Here is a 21,324-nt window from a genome sequence, read left to right as displayed (position 1 = left end):
GTATACAGTAAATGTATTTGTAAAACTCTATCACTGTTCCATTACCTAATTTGTTTTGCATGATCCATCCTCAGACCGAGTTGCTATGGCAACTTAAAATCCTCAGTATAGCCAGTGCTAATTCTGACCTATGTTAGCAGTGGCTCTCTGAGATCTTCGACAATTATGCCCTCTTAAATACGTTTTTGTAAACCTTCCAAAAACGTAATTAGCTATATAAAATCATCTAAGCAAAGAAGCAGATGTGCAGGGGGAGAACGTCCTTGTCTCCAGGCAGCCCCTGTTCCCCTGGAGAAAAGGATGTTCTCCCCCTTCACATCTGCTTCTTTGCTCCCCAGTCACATTACCAGGCCACCGAGATGCCTATCCAAATTACCTGCAATACAGGATAGACTCCAGCCTCCGCTCCTGCTACCAGGATGATCCACCAAGATCTCTGCACAAGCAAAAATCTGCCCGAGGATCACTCCCAGCATTTGGGCAGCACACCGGCAAGACTCCAACCCAACGGATCAGACCAGGACACCGCCTGCTGAATCACCACCAGCTCCATACCGCAGCCCCGTCATTGACATCATACCTCTACCAACTCAATGGTGAGTTACAGAAGTTGTTTTTGCCTTTGTTTTTGTTTAGCCTCACCACCTTGTTATTTCGTTTTCATTGTTTTTCCACCCTGGTCCATCACGCCACCGCTCAGAAAGGAAGAATACGGCCCCATCGCCCTACATCACTACACACCACGCTTGCTTCCTATTTACACACATTTATAAACAATGCATTAATCAAATCCACACTCAAAATATGAAAGTGTATGCAAAGGCATACATTTTTTTACATTTCAGAGTTTTTATTGACGTCTGTAAGTCTGCCAGGGACATGATCCTAGTGACCATTATTACTAAGGACTAAATAATATAAACATTCTCACATTTAGTAGATCAAGTAGTCTCTAATGTCATTTAGATAAATTATGGCAGCCCCCCCCCCAAAAAAAAATAAATAAATAAATAGAGAAACGCCCTCCTGTGGGGAAATTACAAACAATTGGCAATGTTGTCAACAAACGGAGAGTGCACTGATATGTGCACATGCACATATCAGTCACGCCAAGCTTGGTACCAGTACCGTGATGCCAGAATTGGAATATGTTTTTATGTATTCAGGCAACAACTGCTCTTGGAGAACCACAGTATTTACAACATTGCTACCATAGCAATTGCTTGTTTGCCTTTGGTGAGGATCCCTGATGCTTTTCTGAATGTGGATGTATGAATCCTGCAGTGTAGACTGCAAGTATTCTTCAGAAAACTGAATGTATACAAAGCAATGTTTATACTGGCATGGACTGTGTTTTTTCTCAGCGCCTAGGGAAACACAAATGACAGAGTTTGTGTGCAACGTTACTTGATGTGGCTGAGTATAGTAAAAGAGCTGGGGGGGTGTGGGGTTACTCGCTTTATTCTTTACACTTTTAGAACCTCCTCTGGTGCAAGATTTGGACAAGGACCTTATACCAACCACTCTAAAAATGCAGTATGTGGTACTTTATTGTTTATGGAAACCTAAATGATATTCCTTGGGTATAGAGATTATCAATGTAGCCTCTTAAATATTTATTTAAAGCCCATTTCCACCTTTGCAGAGGCATTTAAAAAAAAAACATATGGGGCGTGGCCAAGCAATGGAGCCGTAGAGACGTGAGTGTGCCGAGCTCTGCTCCCTCATGTACCTGTTACAGCTGACTAACTGCAGATTAATCACTCTGGTCCCCATGATTGGCAACCCGAGACTTACCCGATCCTGTAAGAAGACCTCCTGTTGGACTATTCCCAGATACTTTTCGCCGGCGGCTCAGCGAACTTCGACAGCCTCCTCTGCACGTATGGAACCGAGCGGCCATATTGACTCCCGCGTGGAAGGACTCCCTCGGCCAGGTCAGTCCGCACTGGATGCCCCCTATCATGCTGATCACGCGGTCTGTGACCGATCCCCCATCCGCTCACCGAGGCTGCCTGACACCGCTACACAGCCAGCGGCCCCAGCCCCACAGCTGTCACCTACCCTGGCCTCAGTTCTAGGGGAAGACATCAGGGCACTGATGCACTCCCTGGCCACCAAGGAGGACGTGCATCACCTAGCGCAGCAGGTGGAGGGGACAGTAAGAAGGGAGATTGAGGGGGTTGCCCAGTCGGTCACCGGACTGGAAGCAAGGGCGACCACAGTTGAATCGTCCCACGACGATCTGATGACCAGAGTTGCTGCCCTGGAGTCCTCTGCCGCGGGCCAACACAGGGCCCATGCCCTGCTGTACCTTAAGCTGGATGACCGTGAGAACAGGAATCGGCGGGAAAACAACGTGCGCCTGAGGGGGGTCCCTGAATCCACTGCTGGATTGCGCTCCACCATCCAAGCTATCCTAAACCAGCTGCTAGGTCATGACCCCCTGACACCTATAGAAATGGATAAGGTGCACAGGGTCAATGGCCCCCGGAGCGCCGACCGCACATACCCCAGAGATGTATTGTGCAGGGTACATTTCTTTGTACAGAAAGGGGCTATAATGAGGCAAGCCTGGCGCAAGAAATCAGTGACCTTTGATGGTGCGGTGATCACTGTCATGACTGATCTATCCAGACATACTCTCTTCCTAAGACGCTTGATCCGTCCGCTCCTCGCGCAGATATCCTCTGCAGGAGCGTCCTACAAATGGGGTCACCCCTTCCATTTGCAAATACAGAAGGACAGATCCACCTTTCTCCTGATGACGCCGGATAAGCTTCCGGAACTGTTCGCTCGTTTTCTGGACATAGAACCCATTGATGTCCCTGACTGACTTCTCGCCCCTGCGGCCTCCAGGCCTAATATTCAGACGGCCCCTCGACCACAGAGACCTCGCAGAGGGCGCTCACGGTACCACTCCAGAGTCGATTCGGCCCCAGACCCGCTGTCCCGCGAGACCTGAAGATACCATACAGGAGCCCCGAAGTGTGCCTTAGACATTGAATCACCATCTTTGATCTCCCCATCCTTCTTCACCGGGCCAACGCCCAGACCCATATTTGACTCCCTCTCCCCCCCTTTTAGGATACTTGACTACCAGCTGAGGACAACGGCCGGGCACACTCGCTGGCTTGAACCCCACGGACTGAACTGTACATTGTGCAGTCCCCCCAGCCAGTCCGGATCCGAGCAAACCCACGGGGATCTATGATGTCCGGCCTGGTATCGTTGCTCCGTGTTGCTGCCCCTCATCCAGGCACCCCTACTGACTGTTGCAGTTTATATCCCTGTTTGAAAGACCCTATGTTTCCACAGGGGTGCTGAGATTGGGCATCAAACGTGTGCTGTTATACCTATATGATTATCCGGTGATTTTTTTTGTCATAACCCCTTTACATTACGGGTCATGGAGGGGCAAAAGTGGGCCCCTCCATGACCCGTACTCTCTCATGATTCGGGAGAAACAGTGTATTGAAAATGAACATCCTTCCACGTCTATTTTATCTGTTCCAGACCCTACCAGTGCACATCACTATGACATTCTTAAGGTCCGTGCGGAGATAATTTGCATCCTTTCTCTGGGCGAATGGAGCCCACAGACTAAACAAATCCCTCATGGCACTGCCCAAGACTCGAGGAGGGATTGGTTTCCCTGACCCTAACTGCTATCATTTGGCGGTACACATGGCTCGCGCATTTGAGTGGTGCAATGTGTCCTCCGACAAACGATGGCTGCAACTAGAACAGGCTGTGTCGCATCTCCCAATGTCGTGACTGTTGTGGACAACGCAGCCTCTGCCCAGGGAGATACTACGCCACCCTCTCACAGGTAACACGATCCGTGTGCTCAAAAGAATGACTGCACTACTCCCAGACAATGACTCCCCCTCTCTCTTGACTCCGGTAGTGGGGGACCCAGCCTTTATCCCTGGCCTAGAAGACGGCTCATTCTCGCGGCTAGTGGTAGCCAACAGATTTCGGGTAGGACATTTCAGACCTCTCCGGGAATTCACTAGCTTGGACTCGTTGTGCAATCTGGTAACTCCCCCCCTGTTGCGCTGGCAGGCCCTTCAGTTACAAAGCTTTCTTACTAGGTCTAGCAACCCCACTCCTATACGTACGGAGCTGACAATGTTTGAAGACGTGTGTGACTGGGGAGTATGTTGACCATGGACTATCAAAAGCTCTCTTGACTCTAAAAACCGATCACCCTGAGCCGAGCTTTATAGCAAAATGGGAAAAAGATCTAGGGACGGCCTTCACCCAAGACCAAAAGGACTATATGCTCCATTTCGCACATAAAACCTCAATAGCTAGCTCTATACAAGAAACAGGGTACAAAATCCTTACCAGATGGTATTATGTTCCCACCAAGCTCCACAAAATGTTCCCTCAGACCTCCCCGCTGTGCTGGAGATGCGGGTGGGAGGACGGCTCTATCTTACACATCTTCTGGTCATGTCCAAGCCTTGGGGGGTTTTGGGATGCAGTCCTTCGGATTACTAAGCAACTCACAGGGGTCTCCTTGTCGGGAGACCCGGCCGCAGTATTGCTTCATCTGTCCACACTATCCGGACCAGATACCGTAAATCTCTGTTGATCCACTTACTTAACGCAGCCATGCATCCCTGCATCCCTCTTTGCTGGAAAAGTGTTAACCCACCATCGGTGGGTCTGTGGCTCCGCAAAGTAGACAAAATTCGGGTGATGGAGGAACTAACGGCAACTCTACACCATACTGACCAAGCATTCCGAAAGGCTTGGTTTTACTGGTTAGAATTCCTCTACTCTGCGGAGCATGGTGCGATAATGGTGGAATAACTGTCACACTCCGTTTGCGGGGATTACTTCCCAATGTGCCATGGACATAACTGGACATGCTGGGCCACACGCCATATCTGAAGTGAAATGGGGCACGCCCCCAGCTCCTGCTCAGTTCTCTGCTGGACCTCTTCCCTAGCTCTTCACACCCTGTATCTCACTGCTGACTCCTGCTCACTCCTTCCCTTTCTGATTCTTCTTCCCCCCACCCTTTCCTCATGGTGTCGGATCCGACTGGTTTTTGGAATGGCTGACAAGTGACCAGCGGGTGGGGAGTGTCGTGAGCGGACCCATCGGGCTTCCCCTGGGTCAGGCGCTGACACACCACGATCTGCACCGAACCCCTGGACTACAGGTTACTAAGAATACAAGGACACCCAGGTGCCATATAGACACACCACCCATTGGGCCTGAGATGGCCGTTGGTTGATATTAGTCATTTAATAATATCTGATTGTACCGATGCATGCACTGCATTTTATTTTTTGTCTTACCCTCTGTTCTTTGCTTTTTATTTGTATTATTGAAAAATGAAAATAAAGAATTAAAAAAAAAAAACATATGCCGAAGCAGACATATGCAGATGCTGTATATAAACACAAAAACTTACTTTACCTTTAATATGTATGGTATGATATATACTGTATATACAGTAAATGCTTCTCAAATATGCTATCATGGAGTGTTGGGAAAACAGAAAATACACTTAGCAGTATTTTCCAGTAATCTCTATAATAGACTGTGTTATTTGTTTATGACAGCACATGAGATTAACCGTAAATGAGATTGCGGCTATTTATTCCTTGAGAGATTACAATGAAATACAGTTATGTGTAGTTTTTTGTATGTGTTTTTTTACTTTTTAATTTGTGGCATAATAGTAAAAAGGGTAGTATTTAGACTCCATTGGGCATTTAAATCTTGCAGAGATCCATGGTGTAGAGATCTCTGCTCACCTATAGTTTGGCAATGGTCAACTCCTGCTTCACTGAGAGTGGAGCTTCTCATTTATAAAATATTGTGAATCACACGAGAACCTGGATGTCAGCTGTGGCTTGTCTGATAGCTAAGCATCCTGATTGCCTATGAATGTTTGCATGGAATCTTTTAGAGGACTGGTGACATAAATAAACATAGGGGAGAATTTATCAAAACTGGAGCAGACATAATCTGGAGCAGTTGCCCATGGCAACCATTCAGCTTCTCTTTTCAGTTTGTAAAGATTTGTTTTTTTGTTATGTTCTCTATATGAATTAATTAAGAATCCAGTTTTTCAGGGGAACCAGAAAGCTTGGATCTCAAGTAAGCAGTAGCTGACAGGGCTGGTCCTGCCACATGACATGTCCTTGCTGGGGTCATGGAGAACAGCAAAGATTTGATTGAGGGTCAATTCTTGCCCCCTTTCTTCCTAAACTGAAACCGTTTTGGACGATGTCCTACTTTTTTAAACATGTTTCTTGCATCCAGCTATGTCAAAGTCATACATACATTTTTTTTTTCCCTTTTCAGATCCAGTGTTTTGGGTGTATGTGAAAGAAATACTTAACAAGCATGAACTTCAGAGATTCCACTCTTTGAAAAACATCACCACTGACATAGGAAGGGGCCGTGCTTGGCTGCGCTGTGCTTTGAATGAACATTCCCTTGAGCGTTACCTGCATATGCTGCTTGGAGATCCAAACAGGCGTAGGTAATATTGATCTGCACAGTTGTAAAACAGTAGATCATTGATCAAAAAAAAATGTTGTAGGTTAGAGTTCAGGGGATAATGCACCGTTGAAAGGATCAGAAAGTCATTAAGGTTGTATTTATCCTTCACTGTATAAAGTATTTTTTTTTCTGTAGCCTGATTATAAGGCAGTATTTTGCCTCAAAGATTTACATGGTTGAGAGGAAAACAGCCCATACTACATCCAAACACTGCAAGCTGCCCCAGAGCTGTAAGTGGCTGGAGAGCTAGGGAGGCCAGCAGGGCCAATCATTGTGTGCTTTTATGATCCACCGTAATTTTAGAATAGTGAAGTGTGAGAAAACCTAATAAGTGGTACTTACAGGCTAGCTGCTGAAAGCAGGGGAAGTTACTGTATATGGCTGGCTGAGAGGCAGTAGCAAGAAGAACTGTCACAGAGATCCTTGCTGTGAAGCTCCGAGGCTGTGATTTACCTCATACTGGGCTGAAAAGCTAGACTTATCTGTAGTTGTGCAGTAAAACCCCCTAAGGGGATCTGCAACACATTGGTGTGATGCAGAAAATGTCAAGGTGTGTGCAGCACATTTAATGATGCAGTGCCTGTACCTTAGAATGTCTGGGGCACATTTTGTATGTTGCAGCATTAAAATCCAAAGTATTAATCACGTAGGGTGTAACAACAAGAGCCTTTTTACATGCCAGACTCCCCAAAAGGGGCAAACACCTAATACTTACCACACTGTGATCTGATAGAGCACCCTGCAGCAAATGGACACAGTAGTTAAAACTTAAAAAGGGCTGATTTCTAAAAAAACAACAGTCTTTTTTCTCCTCCATCATAATTTAATCCTGAGGAAAGCCAATAGGAAATCAATCTTTACACAATTGATCAATGCCACCTGAAGCTGCATTCCAAAACTATGGGAACAGTCACAGCCTCCTTTCTATTACCTTGTGGTTTAATACATAAATTAAATTAAAAGAATGGAAGATATTATCACTTTGAACATAGGTACTCACAATGCTTTTTGGAAGGCCTGGTTTTATTGGACAGTTGGTTTTCCTCAGCCTAGGAGTTTGAGGCATTCTCTGAGACAACCCCACTGATTGAGAGATGGAATGGATGGGAGGGTGCTTCCTTAGTTTTCTTGACCCTTTGGTCCTCCGATCCCCAATACTTTCTCTCAACTCTCTTGATATTTCCACCCTTTTGACCGGAACAGTCCATTTACCTTATGTGTTGTAATCCCCCTTCTGTTCCCTCCACTCCCTCTTGTTGTTTGACTCACAGAAGAGGGCCTTAGGTGTATAGAGTTTGCGATATATACTTGACCAAATGTTTGACATGTTTAATTGTTGTTCTATGATTATACTATGTAACATGTTTACTGGTGTCTTAACCCCTTCGTGACGGGAGACGTACACTGTACGTCCAGCCACAAAGGGACCAAATGACTTGTCACGTACACTGTACGTGACAAGTTATTTGCTGCTTTAGAGGTGGGGGGGCGTGGCTACGACATGGCCGAGTAAAGAAGCACATTGCTGGAGCTCTGTTCCCCTCGGATAGCTTATGGACTCAGTGGACTCTGATCTCTCACCCTAATTGCATGTCTCAGCCTAGAAGGACACCCGGCCCCTCTAAAGTGCAACCGGGCTCCGATATTCAGCGCTTCTTTTATAAAACGAGATCATCGGGGGAAGCGACCGCGCCTGACAGCATGGCACAGACGCGTGCGGCCTACGTCTGCAACACTCCAGGGAAACGTGGGGGGTTACCGGTACCACCACCAGCGGTAACAGAGGCGGCAATCCGGCCGGAACGTCCTGACTCCCCCATCCTCACGCCACTTCTCCCTGTTGTGGACGCCTCATCTGAACCGGAGGCCTCCGGGCCTCAGACGGGCTCGAGTACTGCGGAACTCGGGGACTGGCGGCAATACCTTCCTCTCCTACCCACGAAAAGACACCTGGACGACATGGCAACGAAAATCGTTGCTGCCCTACGCCAGGAGGTACATGAAGTGAAGCAGCGGGTCACCACCCTCGAGGCGCAGGTCACTACAGTGGAGCTAACCACCTCACAGCTGTCACAACGCATCTCAGCTCTGGAGGGGGCCCAAGGTGAGACGCAGCAAAAACTCACCACTCTATTCCTACATCAGGATGATGCAGAAAATAGAAGCCGCCACAACAACCTGCGTGTGAAAGGCATACCGGAGGCAACGTCGGGTGCTGAGCTTCGCACCACCGTGGCGGCAGTCCTGAACTTGCTACTGGAGAAGCCCCCCACTGATCCACTGGAACTAGACCGGGTCCACAGGGTGCAAACTTACCGCTCCCAGCTGACTGGTGCACCCTGTGACGTCCTCTGCCGGGTGCATTTTTTCACAGTCAAGGAAGCCATCTTGCGAGCAGCGTGGAGTAAAGGCACGGTCGAGTTCGATGGCGCACAGATTCAAGTGATGCCTGACCTCTCCCGCCATACGCTGAGGATGAGACGGATCCTGAAACCTCTTCTGGATTTGCTACGTGAGGTGGGTGCAACTTACAGATGGGGTCATCCCTTTCACCTCATTGTTCAACGACATGGCTCATCTTTTGCCCTCCACACCCCGGAGCAGCTACCCGATCTCTTCGCATCGAGCCAGCATGGCAATCCCATGCCGGCTCGACTTCCCCCACGGCCCTTTTTCCTCTGCGGGTCCTCCACCTCGTACATCACAGGCTGCCGCTCGGGGGGGCAGACGCCAGGCCAGAAGACCCTCACCTCGCCGGGACCCAACTTGGAGTGAGCCCTGACTTCAGCCACCTTTGACAGCATCCCCAGTGGGATTATCCGGTCCCTGCTTGAGTATCTACACAAAGCTTCTTGTGATCCGGAGGGTCTTCCGCCGCCATTGCACCACATCGCATACAGGTGGTGTATGACATACCTTTATTGATATACTCACCAGTTTGATGACATTCTATCCTTCCCAGTTGGGTCAGCGAGGTGGGATTGTTCTACAGACACTGCCTTGTTAGACGATGAAAAATCTTATTTTCACCCTTGCCGTGGTTACGGACTAGAGGGACTCGCGAAAAGGAAGGTTTATGGCCTACACTTAATGTCGTAGCCACCCGAGTTTTACTGTTATGCTATCCTTACAGATGAGGTCGGCAGGGTGAGATTGCTTTTCTGCTAATGTTAGGTTTAACCCTGCCCTCTGCTCTATTTTGACCGGCACTCTAACACTGTTGAAGTTTACTTGTTTAGTGTATTATTGGGCATCACCTCGATCGCATTGGGCAGGGGAACATGCGTTGCTGGGTCCCACTACCTGGGATTCCTCCCCCCGCCGCCCGCCCCCTGAGGGGGGGGGGGGGGGGGGTAGATGGGCTCCATGACCTTCTGTCGACATGCCTTACCGTCTTAGGCCGTGCCACTGGGCATCCCCATATGCAGATTATTGTGATACTTCACTTTCATGCTATAGGCACTGTTATATAACCTGTTCTTAACATACACAATCGCCTTCTCCCTATCGCTGAGAAGTACAGCGGCGTACACGCATAGGGTAATTTTATCTGCACTTCAGTTGGCCAGGGGGAATACCTCCTGGCTGCATGCAGTGCTGTACCTGTTTTTCTGTTCTCGCTATTTCCTACCCCCACATAGGCTTGCCTCGTTCACCGTTGAACGAGACTTCAATTGAAACTTTAGTTTGAACTAACCTGATTTATACAAAGTATGTTATTTGCTGACCCACGTGGTACATTCCTATACCTGTTTCTTTCCTTACTTTCTTCTTCTTCAGCTCCCCCCCTTTCTCCCTCCCTTTTTCTTTCTCCCTTTCTCTCTCCCCTTGTACCCACCTTCTTTCTCTAGGGTTCCGGACGGGCTCTGAATACCTGGGGGGTTGTCATGGGGCCCCTGGGGATAACCTCTCTGAACGTCCGTGGGCTTAATATCCCGGAAAAAAGATCTAGACTATTGTCGGACCTCAGACAATCACGCACTCAGGTGGCATTCATCCAGGAGACACACTTCCAGCATGACAAGGTACCCAAACTAGTCAATAGAGACTTCCCATGGTCATATCACTGTCCCTCTCCATTGTCCAAATCCAAGGGAATGAGCATACTGCTGTCCAAAGATGTCCCATGGACCTTTGGGAGCCTGCTGCTGGACACTAATGGGAGATACATACTCCTCAAAGGGAAACTTGGTGACACCCAGGTCACCTTGGCAAATGTTTACTTCCCAAATACAGACCACCTGGGGTTCCTACAGGCTCTGGTCCCGCGACTGTTAGAATTTATGGAGGGGGTACTGATTTTTGGAGGGGACCTCAACTTTCCACTAGATCCGCTCTGGGATGTCTTGAAAGGGACCTCTCACCTGTCTTACGCCTACCTACGGAAACTAAAGGCAGAATTACATCTGCTCCAATTAGTGGACGTATGGAGATTCTGTCACCCAACCGGACGAGACTTTACTTACTTCTCCGCACCCCATCAGTCGTACAGTCGTACTCCCGTATAGACTATCTGTTTGTGCAACATAAGGATCTCTCACTGGTGAGAGGGGCTTCCATAGATAATATTTTGATGTCAGACCATGCTCCCATACATCTGACCCTAGACCTATTGGCTCCGAGGTCCCCGTCATGGAGACTCAACGAGTCTCTGTTGCAAGACCCGCTGATTAAGGCAGAGGTAGAAGCAGAACTGAGGGCATTTTTCACTGTCAACGCCCCTTCCTCACCGTTCATGATCTGGGAATCCCATAAATGTGTAATGAGGGGCCTACTTATTAAACATAATTGACCTCTAGGATTGCGTTCCTCTTATCTCGCCTTCGGGTATTAGAAGGCCTGCATAAAAGGTCGCAGGCTGCAAACTCGGGGCCTGAATTGGTGGAGATACGGACAGAACTAAATGCCCTGTTTTTTTAAACGGGTTAGGGGCAAGTTACTAAAGGGGCGTAGGACTCTATACGAATACTCAGACAAACTGGGGAAGCTGTTGGCGAATGCTATCAGGGGCCCACATCGCCGATCCTATATCCCCCACGTGATCACTTCCTCCGGGCGCAGGGCGACAGTATCCTCAGACATTGCGGCGGAATTTAAAGCATACTATGAGTCCCTGTACAACCTAGGGTCTGGGCCTTCACATGCACGGGGACAGCCCACAGAGGCAGCCATAACACAATATATCCGGGCGTCCGGAATGCCATCGCTTGCTGCCGAGAACAGGGACAGTATGGAGGCTCCGATCCGACCCGAGGAACTACTATGGGCGCTGAAGACTACCCAATCTGGGAAAGCCCCGGGTCCGGATGGCTTCTCGCTTCGTTACTATAAACATTTCACCGACGCCCTGACGGGTCCCTTCCCGGCCGGCATACAATGGCATTCTGGCGGGTCCACCCCTTCCAACAGACACTTTACATGCTTGGATCACTGTGCTACCAAAACCCGACAAGGACCACTCCTCCTGCAGCAATTACCGTCCCATAGCACTGTTAAACGTGGACTTTAAATTATTAGCGAAAATAATAGCCAATAGACTGTTGCCATTTCTCCCACAGCTTGTCCATCCTGACCAGGTGGGTTTCATACCGGCACGTGAGGCCAGGGATGACACCACCCGAGCCCTTGGGGTGATATACCAGGCTAAGAGTTCAGGGACCCCGATGATGTGGCTGGGTGAGCTGGGCCTTTATGTCTGGGGTACTCCGACACATTGGCCTGGGGATGAACATGCTGACGTGGATAATGGCTTTATACTCCTCCCCAACGGCCGCGGTCCGTTGGGGAGGGTTAATGAGACCAGATCCCAGACCTTTCCCCTGACCAATGGGACCAGACAGGGATGCCCCTTGTCCCCCTTAATTTTTGTGCTTACATTGGAACCATTCCTCCACACCGTGCGGAACTCTACGACCATCTCAGGGCTCCCCACCTCAACGGGAGAACACAAGGCCGACGCATATGCGGACGATCTCCTCTTTTTCATTACAAACCCGGCAACCTCCCTTCCTCACCTGCTTACAGCCCTTGATGCATATGGCCAAATATCCAACTTTAAAGTCAACCTTCAAAAATCAGCAGCCCTCAATATCACCATGCCCTCAGGGGCGTTTGAAGGTCTTAAACCTCGCTTCCCTTTTCACTGGGAATCGCACCATATTAAATACTTGGGCACGCTTATCCCCAGGGATTTGGAAAGCATATATGCCATCAACTTTCACCCCCTTCTGAAGAAGATAGCCATTGACCTCAAGGCCTGGCGACCCCTGCACATCACCTGGCTTGGTCGCTGTGCAGCGGTGAAAATGAACATATTGCCCAGGCTTTTATATCTCATGCAGGCCCTCCCCATCAGCCTACCTTCTCATTTCTTCAGGACAATACACAGTGACATAATATCTTTCATATGGGTGGGTAAGACACCCAGGCTCAGCAGATGTATCCTTTCACTTCCCAGGAACAGAGGGGGAGTGGGACTGCTGGATATCGCCACCTATTACTCTGCCATACACATGTCAAGACTCCTAGACTGGTGCCTCCAACGGGAGGATAGGAAGTGGGTGACGATGGAACGGAGTTTGTTCCACCTCCCGATTGAGGGACTCCCGTGGCTATCCCCCCCCCTACCAACAGAGGTCCAATCCCATCCACTGGTCTCTACTACTCTGCAAGTGTCGCGTAAAATAATAAGAACATCCAGACTTTCTCCGACGCCCTCGCCCATAACCCCGGTCCTTGGGGATCCTGACTTCCCCCTGGGAACTACAAATGCCCGTATGCGTCGCTTACTCCTTAACGCCCCAAAGTTTCGCTTGCTTGACTTCAGACAATCTGGAGATTGGCTATCGCTTGCAACCATACAATCCCTCATAGAGCCTCCCCTGGACTTCTGGTGTTCCCTCTCGTTGCGCCATTTTCTTAGAGCGGTACTGAACGCACCTCAGTTAGACAGACCTCTGACAGTTTTTGAACAGTTATGTTCGGGTAGTCTCCCCGCCAGGCATGCGGTGTCCCAACTCTACAAATTGCTACAGGACCCGGCCGACGACTCCCCCTTACATTTCCTACAACACTGGGAAACAGAACTGCAATGTAGCTTCACGGACAAACAAAGAGAGGTTGTCCTGGAAATGACATTCAAGGCCTCTTTTGCAAACAGATACCAGATACCAAGAGTCAGGATATGAAATTTAGACATGTTGTTTTACATGCTGGTTTTGTGAGTGTGCCATGATGCCTTTCTACAGGATATGAAATTCTCACACGCTGGTATAGGGTTCCGTGGTTGCTCCATAAGATGAACAATTCGATCCCGGATGTATGTTGGAGATGTGGGAGGGACTCAGGTACAATGTTACATATCTTCTGGAAGTGCTCGGGGATACAGCCCTTCTGGGAGGGGGCCCTGGAGATAATTGAGCACCTGACGGGGGCAGACCTCAGGGACGACCCAGTGGCTTGTCTGCTCCATTTGACCCACCGTTCGATCTCAATACAGACGCTCACTAACCCATCACCTGGTAAATGCAGCCAGAGCCTGTATACCCTTGAAGTGGCGGGACCCCCAACCACCTACAGTTTCCCCTCCGGAGCTCCCAGGTCGGCGACTAGGACTCTTGAATGGTGTGTTAGGCCCCGTCCGGTCCGACTCCCTCCTCTTCTTTCTCTAACTGCGCTTTCTACTGCTTCTACCTTAGCCACGAGATACAGCTATTTTCCGGGTTCATACTTAGATACGGAACTTTCTTCTACAGTGAAATGAAACCCTGAGGATTATGGCAGAATACGACTACAATGTGTTTAGATAAGATACACCTTTACTGATTTGACCTTAGAAGTCTTGCTGAATATGTCTGATGTACAACAGTCTGTTATATTGTGGAGCCGGTGCATGCTGTAACCTCACCATCTCCACTGTTACTGTGTTTTATGACATTGATTCAGTCAATAAAGAATTTTAAAAAAATAAAATAAAGCAGATCCCTGTTGGAACTTAAAAAAAAAAAATCTGAGGGTTTAATGTCACTTTAAATAAAGAATATACAGAAAAAAACTGGAAAGTGCCAGTGCAAGGTCCAGCTGCAGACAGTCTTCACCCCGTAGGTGTGCATACTCCCTGGGGAGCCTTCAAGGACAGGATGCCACCCGTGGGTGTATCACAGCCCTCAAAACATGTTGCGGCTAACTAACTAACTAACCAGACTAGGTGTCTGGAGAGTGCCACAAGCAGGATCCAGTGCCCAAGGATCACATTACAGGCCAGTCTCATGTCTTTATCATGGCAGAGTCCAGGTACAGCCTCTAATGATTCCTGAGGATCAAACAACCTGGAAAACAGCAAAATGAGCTTTCATGCACTTAATGAAGAATCTTGATTGAAGAAAAAGTGTCTTGATAAAACTAAAGGAATTTTAAGTAAAATGGGTCTGCTTCTTTCTAAGGAGAGATGTCCATTCTCCTGCCAATAAACTGAAGAATAATGGGAGTGGGAGGGTTTATATCCTGGCTGACTAACAGCTTTTATTTGCCAGTGTCCAATGCTACAGTATGAAGCAATAAAACCCAAGTATCTCAGAATCCTTCAGACCTTTTAACCCTTTCACTGGCACCAATGTATGGCATACATCACTGGCGGCGGGCCCCTTTAAACAGACTCCCAGTGGCTATAGCTGCCAGGACTCTGTTTACATGTGTAAAGACAGCATGTTGGCTTTACACTTGAAGCTATTCTGGCGCCAAGCTGCTGCCAGATCGCTTCCAGGGGATGGTGAAGTGTGGCCCCCTGCCTGACAACCCCGCCTTGCTTCTCATGCACTGCTGCTCATTCTGCAGGTCCTTAACTGGCATCTCAGCTGTCAGCGGGAAGTGGGGAAGAAGTCTGGTGAACATGCGTTCGTCGATCTCCTTACCGCTGACTGCGGCCAGAAGCGATGCTGATAACTTCACTTCTGGTCCCTCAGCTGTCATTGCTCGGCTGCCAAAGCCGGCCAATAAGCTATTGGAGTGTGAGCTGCAGTCCAATAGCTTTTTTTGGAGTGGAAAGGTGACACCAGTGGTCTAATTGACCCCTAACATCCCCTTAAAGAGTACCTGTCACCACTAGTATGCTGTCACATATGGGGCTTCTAAGTCCCCCTATGTGATAGCAATTAAGTAAAGTTAAAAAAAAAAAAGTTTGAAAAAAATAAGGTTAAATAAAATAAATGAAAACATAAAAAAAACGTCCCCTGCGAGCACGCTTGTATTAATGTAAACACGTTTTGGGTCCGCATACGTACAAAAATGACAATTGCGCTACACATGTTAAGTATCACCGTGTGCGAGTGAGAGCAATAATTCTAGGGCCAATAGTCATGGATATCTCTAAACTGATGGACAATTTGGTGTACCATATTTTGTTGCCGTTTCACGGATGCACGCAATTTTTATCCTGGGTATGTTTGGGTATCTATTTACTCATCATAAGCTCATCTTTATATTTAAAAAAAAAAATGGGTATTATAGTGGTTTGTTGGGGCACTAAAATTAACTGCATTTAAAAAAAATATTTGGGTTTGAGAAAGAGTTGCTCTAATATCGTGCAACATAAACATTTGCAACTGCCACCATTTTATTTTAAGATCTGTGCTTTCAGAAAATATATAATGTTTGGGGTTTTTTAAGTTATTTTCAGGCCTATAATATGGATTATAACATGCGTGCACAAAATACAAAAAAAGACCTTGGCAGCAAAAAGGTAAATAAACTATTAAAGGAGAACTATGAGGTGAGTGCTTTTCAATCACCTCATAGTTCTAGCCGACCTGTGACAATGAATCTGTCACAGGTCGGCTCAGTAGATCGGGAGGTGAGCGAACACATACCGGCGTCCGCTTACCTCTCGATCCTGTCACAGCTCTCTGCCATGACAGGGGAGGGGCTGGATTCCCCCCTCCCCGCTCTGAACTGCCAGCGCTGACTGGCAGAACGGACGGGGGAGGGGGCGGGCACAGCTGGCTCTGCCTCTAGATAGGCAGAGCTAGCTGTCAGTCACGCAGCTGGGCGGATCCAGATATAATTGTCGGGATCTGCTTCAGCTGCAGCGTTTCAGTATAACGCGAGCTGTAGCTGGAGCTAGTTTGTGTCCTCCCGTTACCCTAAGGAGAACTATGGGGAAAAGCCTTAACCTCATAGTTCTCCTTTAAGAAACACATTTTGCTGTAATGATAGGCCGCAAAGACAAATGAAACAGCAACGATAGAAGTATGTGGCGTATGTTGCTGCTGGGTGTAATAACACTTAAATCTGTGTTTTTAGCTTTAGTCATAGTACATTAGGAAATTACATTGAGAAATAGAAGACCATCAGTTTCATTGCAATTCACATCACATCATAAATAGAGGAGATTTCAATCTGTGACAATAGTTGTCAGTATACCTCAATTTTAAAATTTTAAGATGCTGTTTATATGCTTTCTTTATAAATCAATGCCACAAAGTGAATCTGCAGATCAAAAATTTTTGACTGGATGCAGAGTTGCCATTAACCACTGCTGCCAGCAGTAGATCACCCTAGTCCCCCAGATAAATCCCCATGTCCCAACAATGATATTGGATAATCCAGATGACATTTGCATTTATTTCCCAAGTGTCAAATGCTCACGTAAGTAAATGCAACATCATTTGGAATTTTAGTGATTTGTAAATATGTGAAAAAATCACCTTTGTGCAAATTTTTGCCGCAGCCAACCAGACTTGAACTTAACGGTATGCTAAGGCCCTCAGATTTTCTTCCCTGCATATATAGCAATGAAGTGTTGAAAGATAAATTCAACTTTTTAAAACTAAAATGCAAACGTTTACTTTGAACGTTACCAATAAACCATAGAAATCACACTTTGGTGGTTATATTTTGATAAATATTTGTGGGTGTGCAAATTACGTAAATGTGGGGAAAAATACAGGAACATGCATTTTTCACAATTTCTCACAATTTCTTCCAAAAAACCCTAAGAAATAAAATATATGTATCCAAATCTACTGTCAAATGAATGCCCTATCTGTCCCGGAAAAAAAAATGGAGGGGTACACTACAGATGCTAAAAGGCACCTCTGCCCACCCCCGATACTCATAATGGTTAACTGTATGTGGACCCCCCGCCACTAGCCAGTGTACGGCCCGCACACTACACTGCAGATTCAGGATAACACTCAGAAAGGGTGAGTGTTCTTTGTTCAGCAAGATCACATGACCACATTGACCAATGGGAAGCGCTTCTGTGCCCTGTCTATACTGTGCTGGCAGATCTCATTATCATTTGTAAACTAGATTTTAACACTGTCTGTAGTTGCAAGGGGTTAAAAATCTCAAGACTTGGATGGTACTTTTTATGTTTATTCACATTCTCCCTCAGTTTGTCCCTCTAATTGCCCTTTGAAATTGTTCAGAGTAGCCTGCAAGTTTCAACATGCTCCAGGGAAACAACTAGAAAAGGTAAGAAATATTTTTTGAAAAATATTTTTAGATATGCTGTGTGCATGGGAACATATAACAAGCATGTAGGGGTTTCTCAAATTTCACTTTTAAAATGGGGATACACTATTAATTCTTTCAACTACAGCAGGTGTCAGGGGTACCGGCACAGGTGTCCCCACACCGTATACAGGTACCCACACAGGTTGACCAAACACGTATGACCACACCGGACAAGGCAGTATGTGTTTATATACAGTTTATTTGTATTCCCAACAGGACTGCAACAAGCCGGAATCAGGCCTACAAACAGGTAACGGGGCCCAAGACTGCAAACAGCTTATAGGACTGCAAACAGGGAACAGGACTGCAAACAGGGAACAGGACTGCAAACAGGGAACAGGGTTCAGGACTGCAAAGCAGGTGACAAGACTGCAAACAGGGAACAGGGTTCAGGACTGCAAAACAGGTAGCAAGACTGTAAACAGGGAACAGGGTTCAGGACTGCAAACAGGGAACAGGGTTCAGCACTGCAAATCAGGTAACCAGGGTTCAGGACTGCAAAATAGGTATCCAGAGCGCCTCCAGGTGGCGCTGGAGCTAAGCCCTGCAGTTCCTGTGGTCACCTGCAGGTGTCTCCAGGAAGCCAGAAGCTGTTAGGTACCAGACCACCACTGGGTGGTACTGAAACCTGCAGCTCCAGTGCTCACCTGCGGGTATCTCCCAGCTGTCAGTACTTAGCCATCACCTGGTGCTTCCTGGGAGGATATTTAAACCCTCCCTGCAGTCAGGATAAAGGCTCAGTGTCCTGCTATCATTTCCTGTGTGTCCTGAACCTTGGTTACCTGTTTGCAGTCCTGAACCCTGGTTACTTGTTTTGCAGTCCTAAACCCTGGTTACCTGTTTTGCAGTCCTGAACCCTGGTTACCTGTTTTGCAGTCCTGAACCATGTTCCCTGTTTGCAGTCCTGAACCTTGTTACCTGTTTTGCAGTCCTGAACCCTGTTCCCTGTTTGCAGTCTTGTCCTGTGTGGTCATACGTGTTTGGTCAACCTGTCAGGGGTACCGGCACAGGTGTCCCCACACTGTATACAGGTACCCACACAGGTTGACCAAACACGTAGCAAGGAGGGGGACCTTGCAGGTGCTGCAGGATCTCAATCCATGGCGGTGTATTTTGTTACCAATGGTTTGTTTGGTGACTGTGGTCCCAACTGCCTTGAGATCATTCACAAACTCCTCCCGTGTAGTTCTGGGCTGCTCCCTCACTTTTCTTATGATCATCCTTACACCATTAGGTGAAATCTTGCATGGAGCTGCAGACCAAGGGCGATTGATGGTTATTTTGTATTCCTTCCATTTGCGAATAATCGCTCCAACAGTTGTTTCCTTCTCACCAAGCTTCTTGCTGATAGTCTTGTAGCCCATTCCAGCCTTGTGCAGGTCTACAATCTTGTCCCTAATGTCCTTAGACAGCTCTTTGGTCTTGCCCATGGTGGTGAGGTTTGAATGGAAGAAAGATATTCTGTGGACAGGTGTCTTTTATATACATAATGAGTTGTGGTTAGGAGCACCTTCTTAAATTGACAGGACTAATCTGTGTACCACATAGCCAGCCTGTGGAAGCCAGAATTATTGTTGGTTGGTAGGGGATCAAATACTTATTTTACTGACTGAACTGCAACTCAATTTATAACATTTGTATCGTGTGTTTTTTTCTGGATTTTTGGTTGATATTCTGTCTCTATCATTTAAAAAACACCTATGATAAATCCTATGTTAAATATTATAGACCTTTAATTTATTTGTAAGTAGGCAAACGTACAAAATCTGCAGGGGAGCAAATAATTTTCCCCACTGTATTTGTTAGCACTAGTTGGAGGGGGTTGGTTCTCATCACTGATCCAGGATTGGTTCATTTTTATAAAAGTGATCCTGTAAACTGTGTCAGGGAACAGGTGGATTTGTTTTTCTGTCACAAAACCACCTGCTGTGCTTAATTCCTTCTCTGAAAGCACACTGGCTGCTGTGCAGGCCAGCATCTTGATTCCATACTGGAAAAGCTCTGGCCACTGGCCCAGCCTAGAGACTCCAAAGTCCAGAAGGGTCTTGGTCCACATCCGCATTTGACTCAATATAATCCAAAATCATTTTGTTTAGGTGCTGTCTGCAATCAGGCAGGCCTGGCCGATGTGTGTGTGTGAGAATGACTTTAAAGCCCCACTAAGATAGCCATTGTCACCACTGCTCCTCCATTTACAACCAGTTTATGGCTCAAAATCCTGGGACTTTGTGCAGGTACTGCAGCATGAATAAGCCCATTTACCACAAGCTACTGCAGTCCTCAATGACAACAGTGTCTTCAATCTCACCCCACCCATGTACAACTCCAGGGTTTGGGAGGGGTGAAACCTCTCCTTACCGCTGGCACCCCAACCCCCCACCTTCTCGTGTTTCTCCTCTGCTTGCTGAGACCTCACCTTATGCCCTGAGAACCAGAAATTCTTCCTCTTCCTTCTACTGCTGTGCCTTAGTACCCTGGCAGTGTGTGCTTCAGCAGCAACATCAGAGGCATTGTGTTGCTAATTGTGTTGATGATTTTGTAATCATTATAGCATGTTTGTGCTTCCCACTATTTCCTTTTGCCATCTATGTTATGTTATCTATATTCACATTCTACCCTTTGTATCATTGTTAAATTATATACCAGCACCTTATATCTGAAGAAATGACCAGCGGTCATAAAACACGTTTTTAGGTGTTAAATACAATACTTTGTCTATCAAGTTCATTCTGTGAGAGCTTAAATTTCACCATAACTGTACAACAGGCACCTCTGCAATACAATTAGGGATTTTTTCCAAAAATGACCACGGGTTCTTTACCAACCTGATGTCCGCAGGCCTCACCAGGATTGGGCCCCTTCCGGCTAGGTTCACACCTAGGCGATTGACCTGGTGAGCTGTTTTCATGCAGTGGTCGCACATTTTTATTTGTGCGATTTTTGCTTTGAAAACCACGCGGTTGTCATATAATTTTTAATGCACAGAGATGTCTATGGCACCCAAATCGCGCGACAACCGCCTGAAAATAACTCCTGCACCTTTTTGCACAACAGGCGATTTCTAACGCGCGACAAATCGCAAAGATGTGATCAACTTCCATAGGCTTGAATGCAAAGCTCTGTTTTGTACGATATTACACTGCAAAAGCCGCAAAGTTGTGAACCTAGCTTCAATCAAACACTGCATGGAGACCGTTTTTTTAAAAACAAACTTTATTCTGTTTTTGCGGTCATCCCCCTGAGGGGCCTGACCTATTGTTCCAAGGTATACAGTTT

General features: G+C 47.1%; 1 protein-coding gene across 1 annotated transcript in view; it reads left to right on the top strand.

Annotated features, from left to right (window-relative positions):
- Positions 1 to 21,324, top strand: part of LOC108798723 (sorting nexin-29-like) — a 152,493-nt gene that overhangs the window by 91,866 nt on the left and 39,303 nt on the right. Inside the window, exons 5-6 of the mRNA XM_018570503.1 lie at positions 6,334 to 6,510; positions 15,915 to 15,922. Of these exons, the coding sequence (XP_018426005.1) occupies positions 6,334 to 6,510; positions 15,915 to 15,922 (185 nt within the window). The remainder of the gene's footprint in view (positions 1 to 6,333; positions 6,511 to 15,914; positions 15,923 to 21,324) is intronic.

This window comes from Nanorana parkeri, unplaced genomic scaffold, assembly GCF_000935625.1.
Source record: "Nanorana parkeri isolate BGI_ZX_2015 unplaced genomic scaffold, ASM93562v1 scaffold1543, whole genome shotgun sequence".
Classification (NCBI taxonomy): Eukaryota; Metazoa; Chordata; class Amphibia; order Anura; family Dicroglossidae; genus Nanorana; species Nanorana parkeri.
This window is presented reverse-complemented; position numbering and strand designations above follow the sequence as displayed.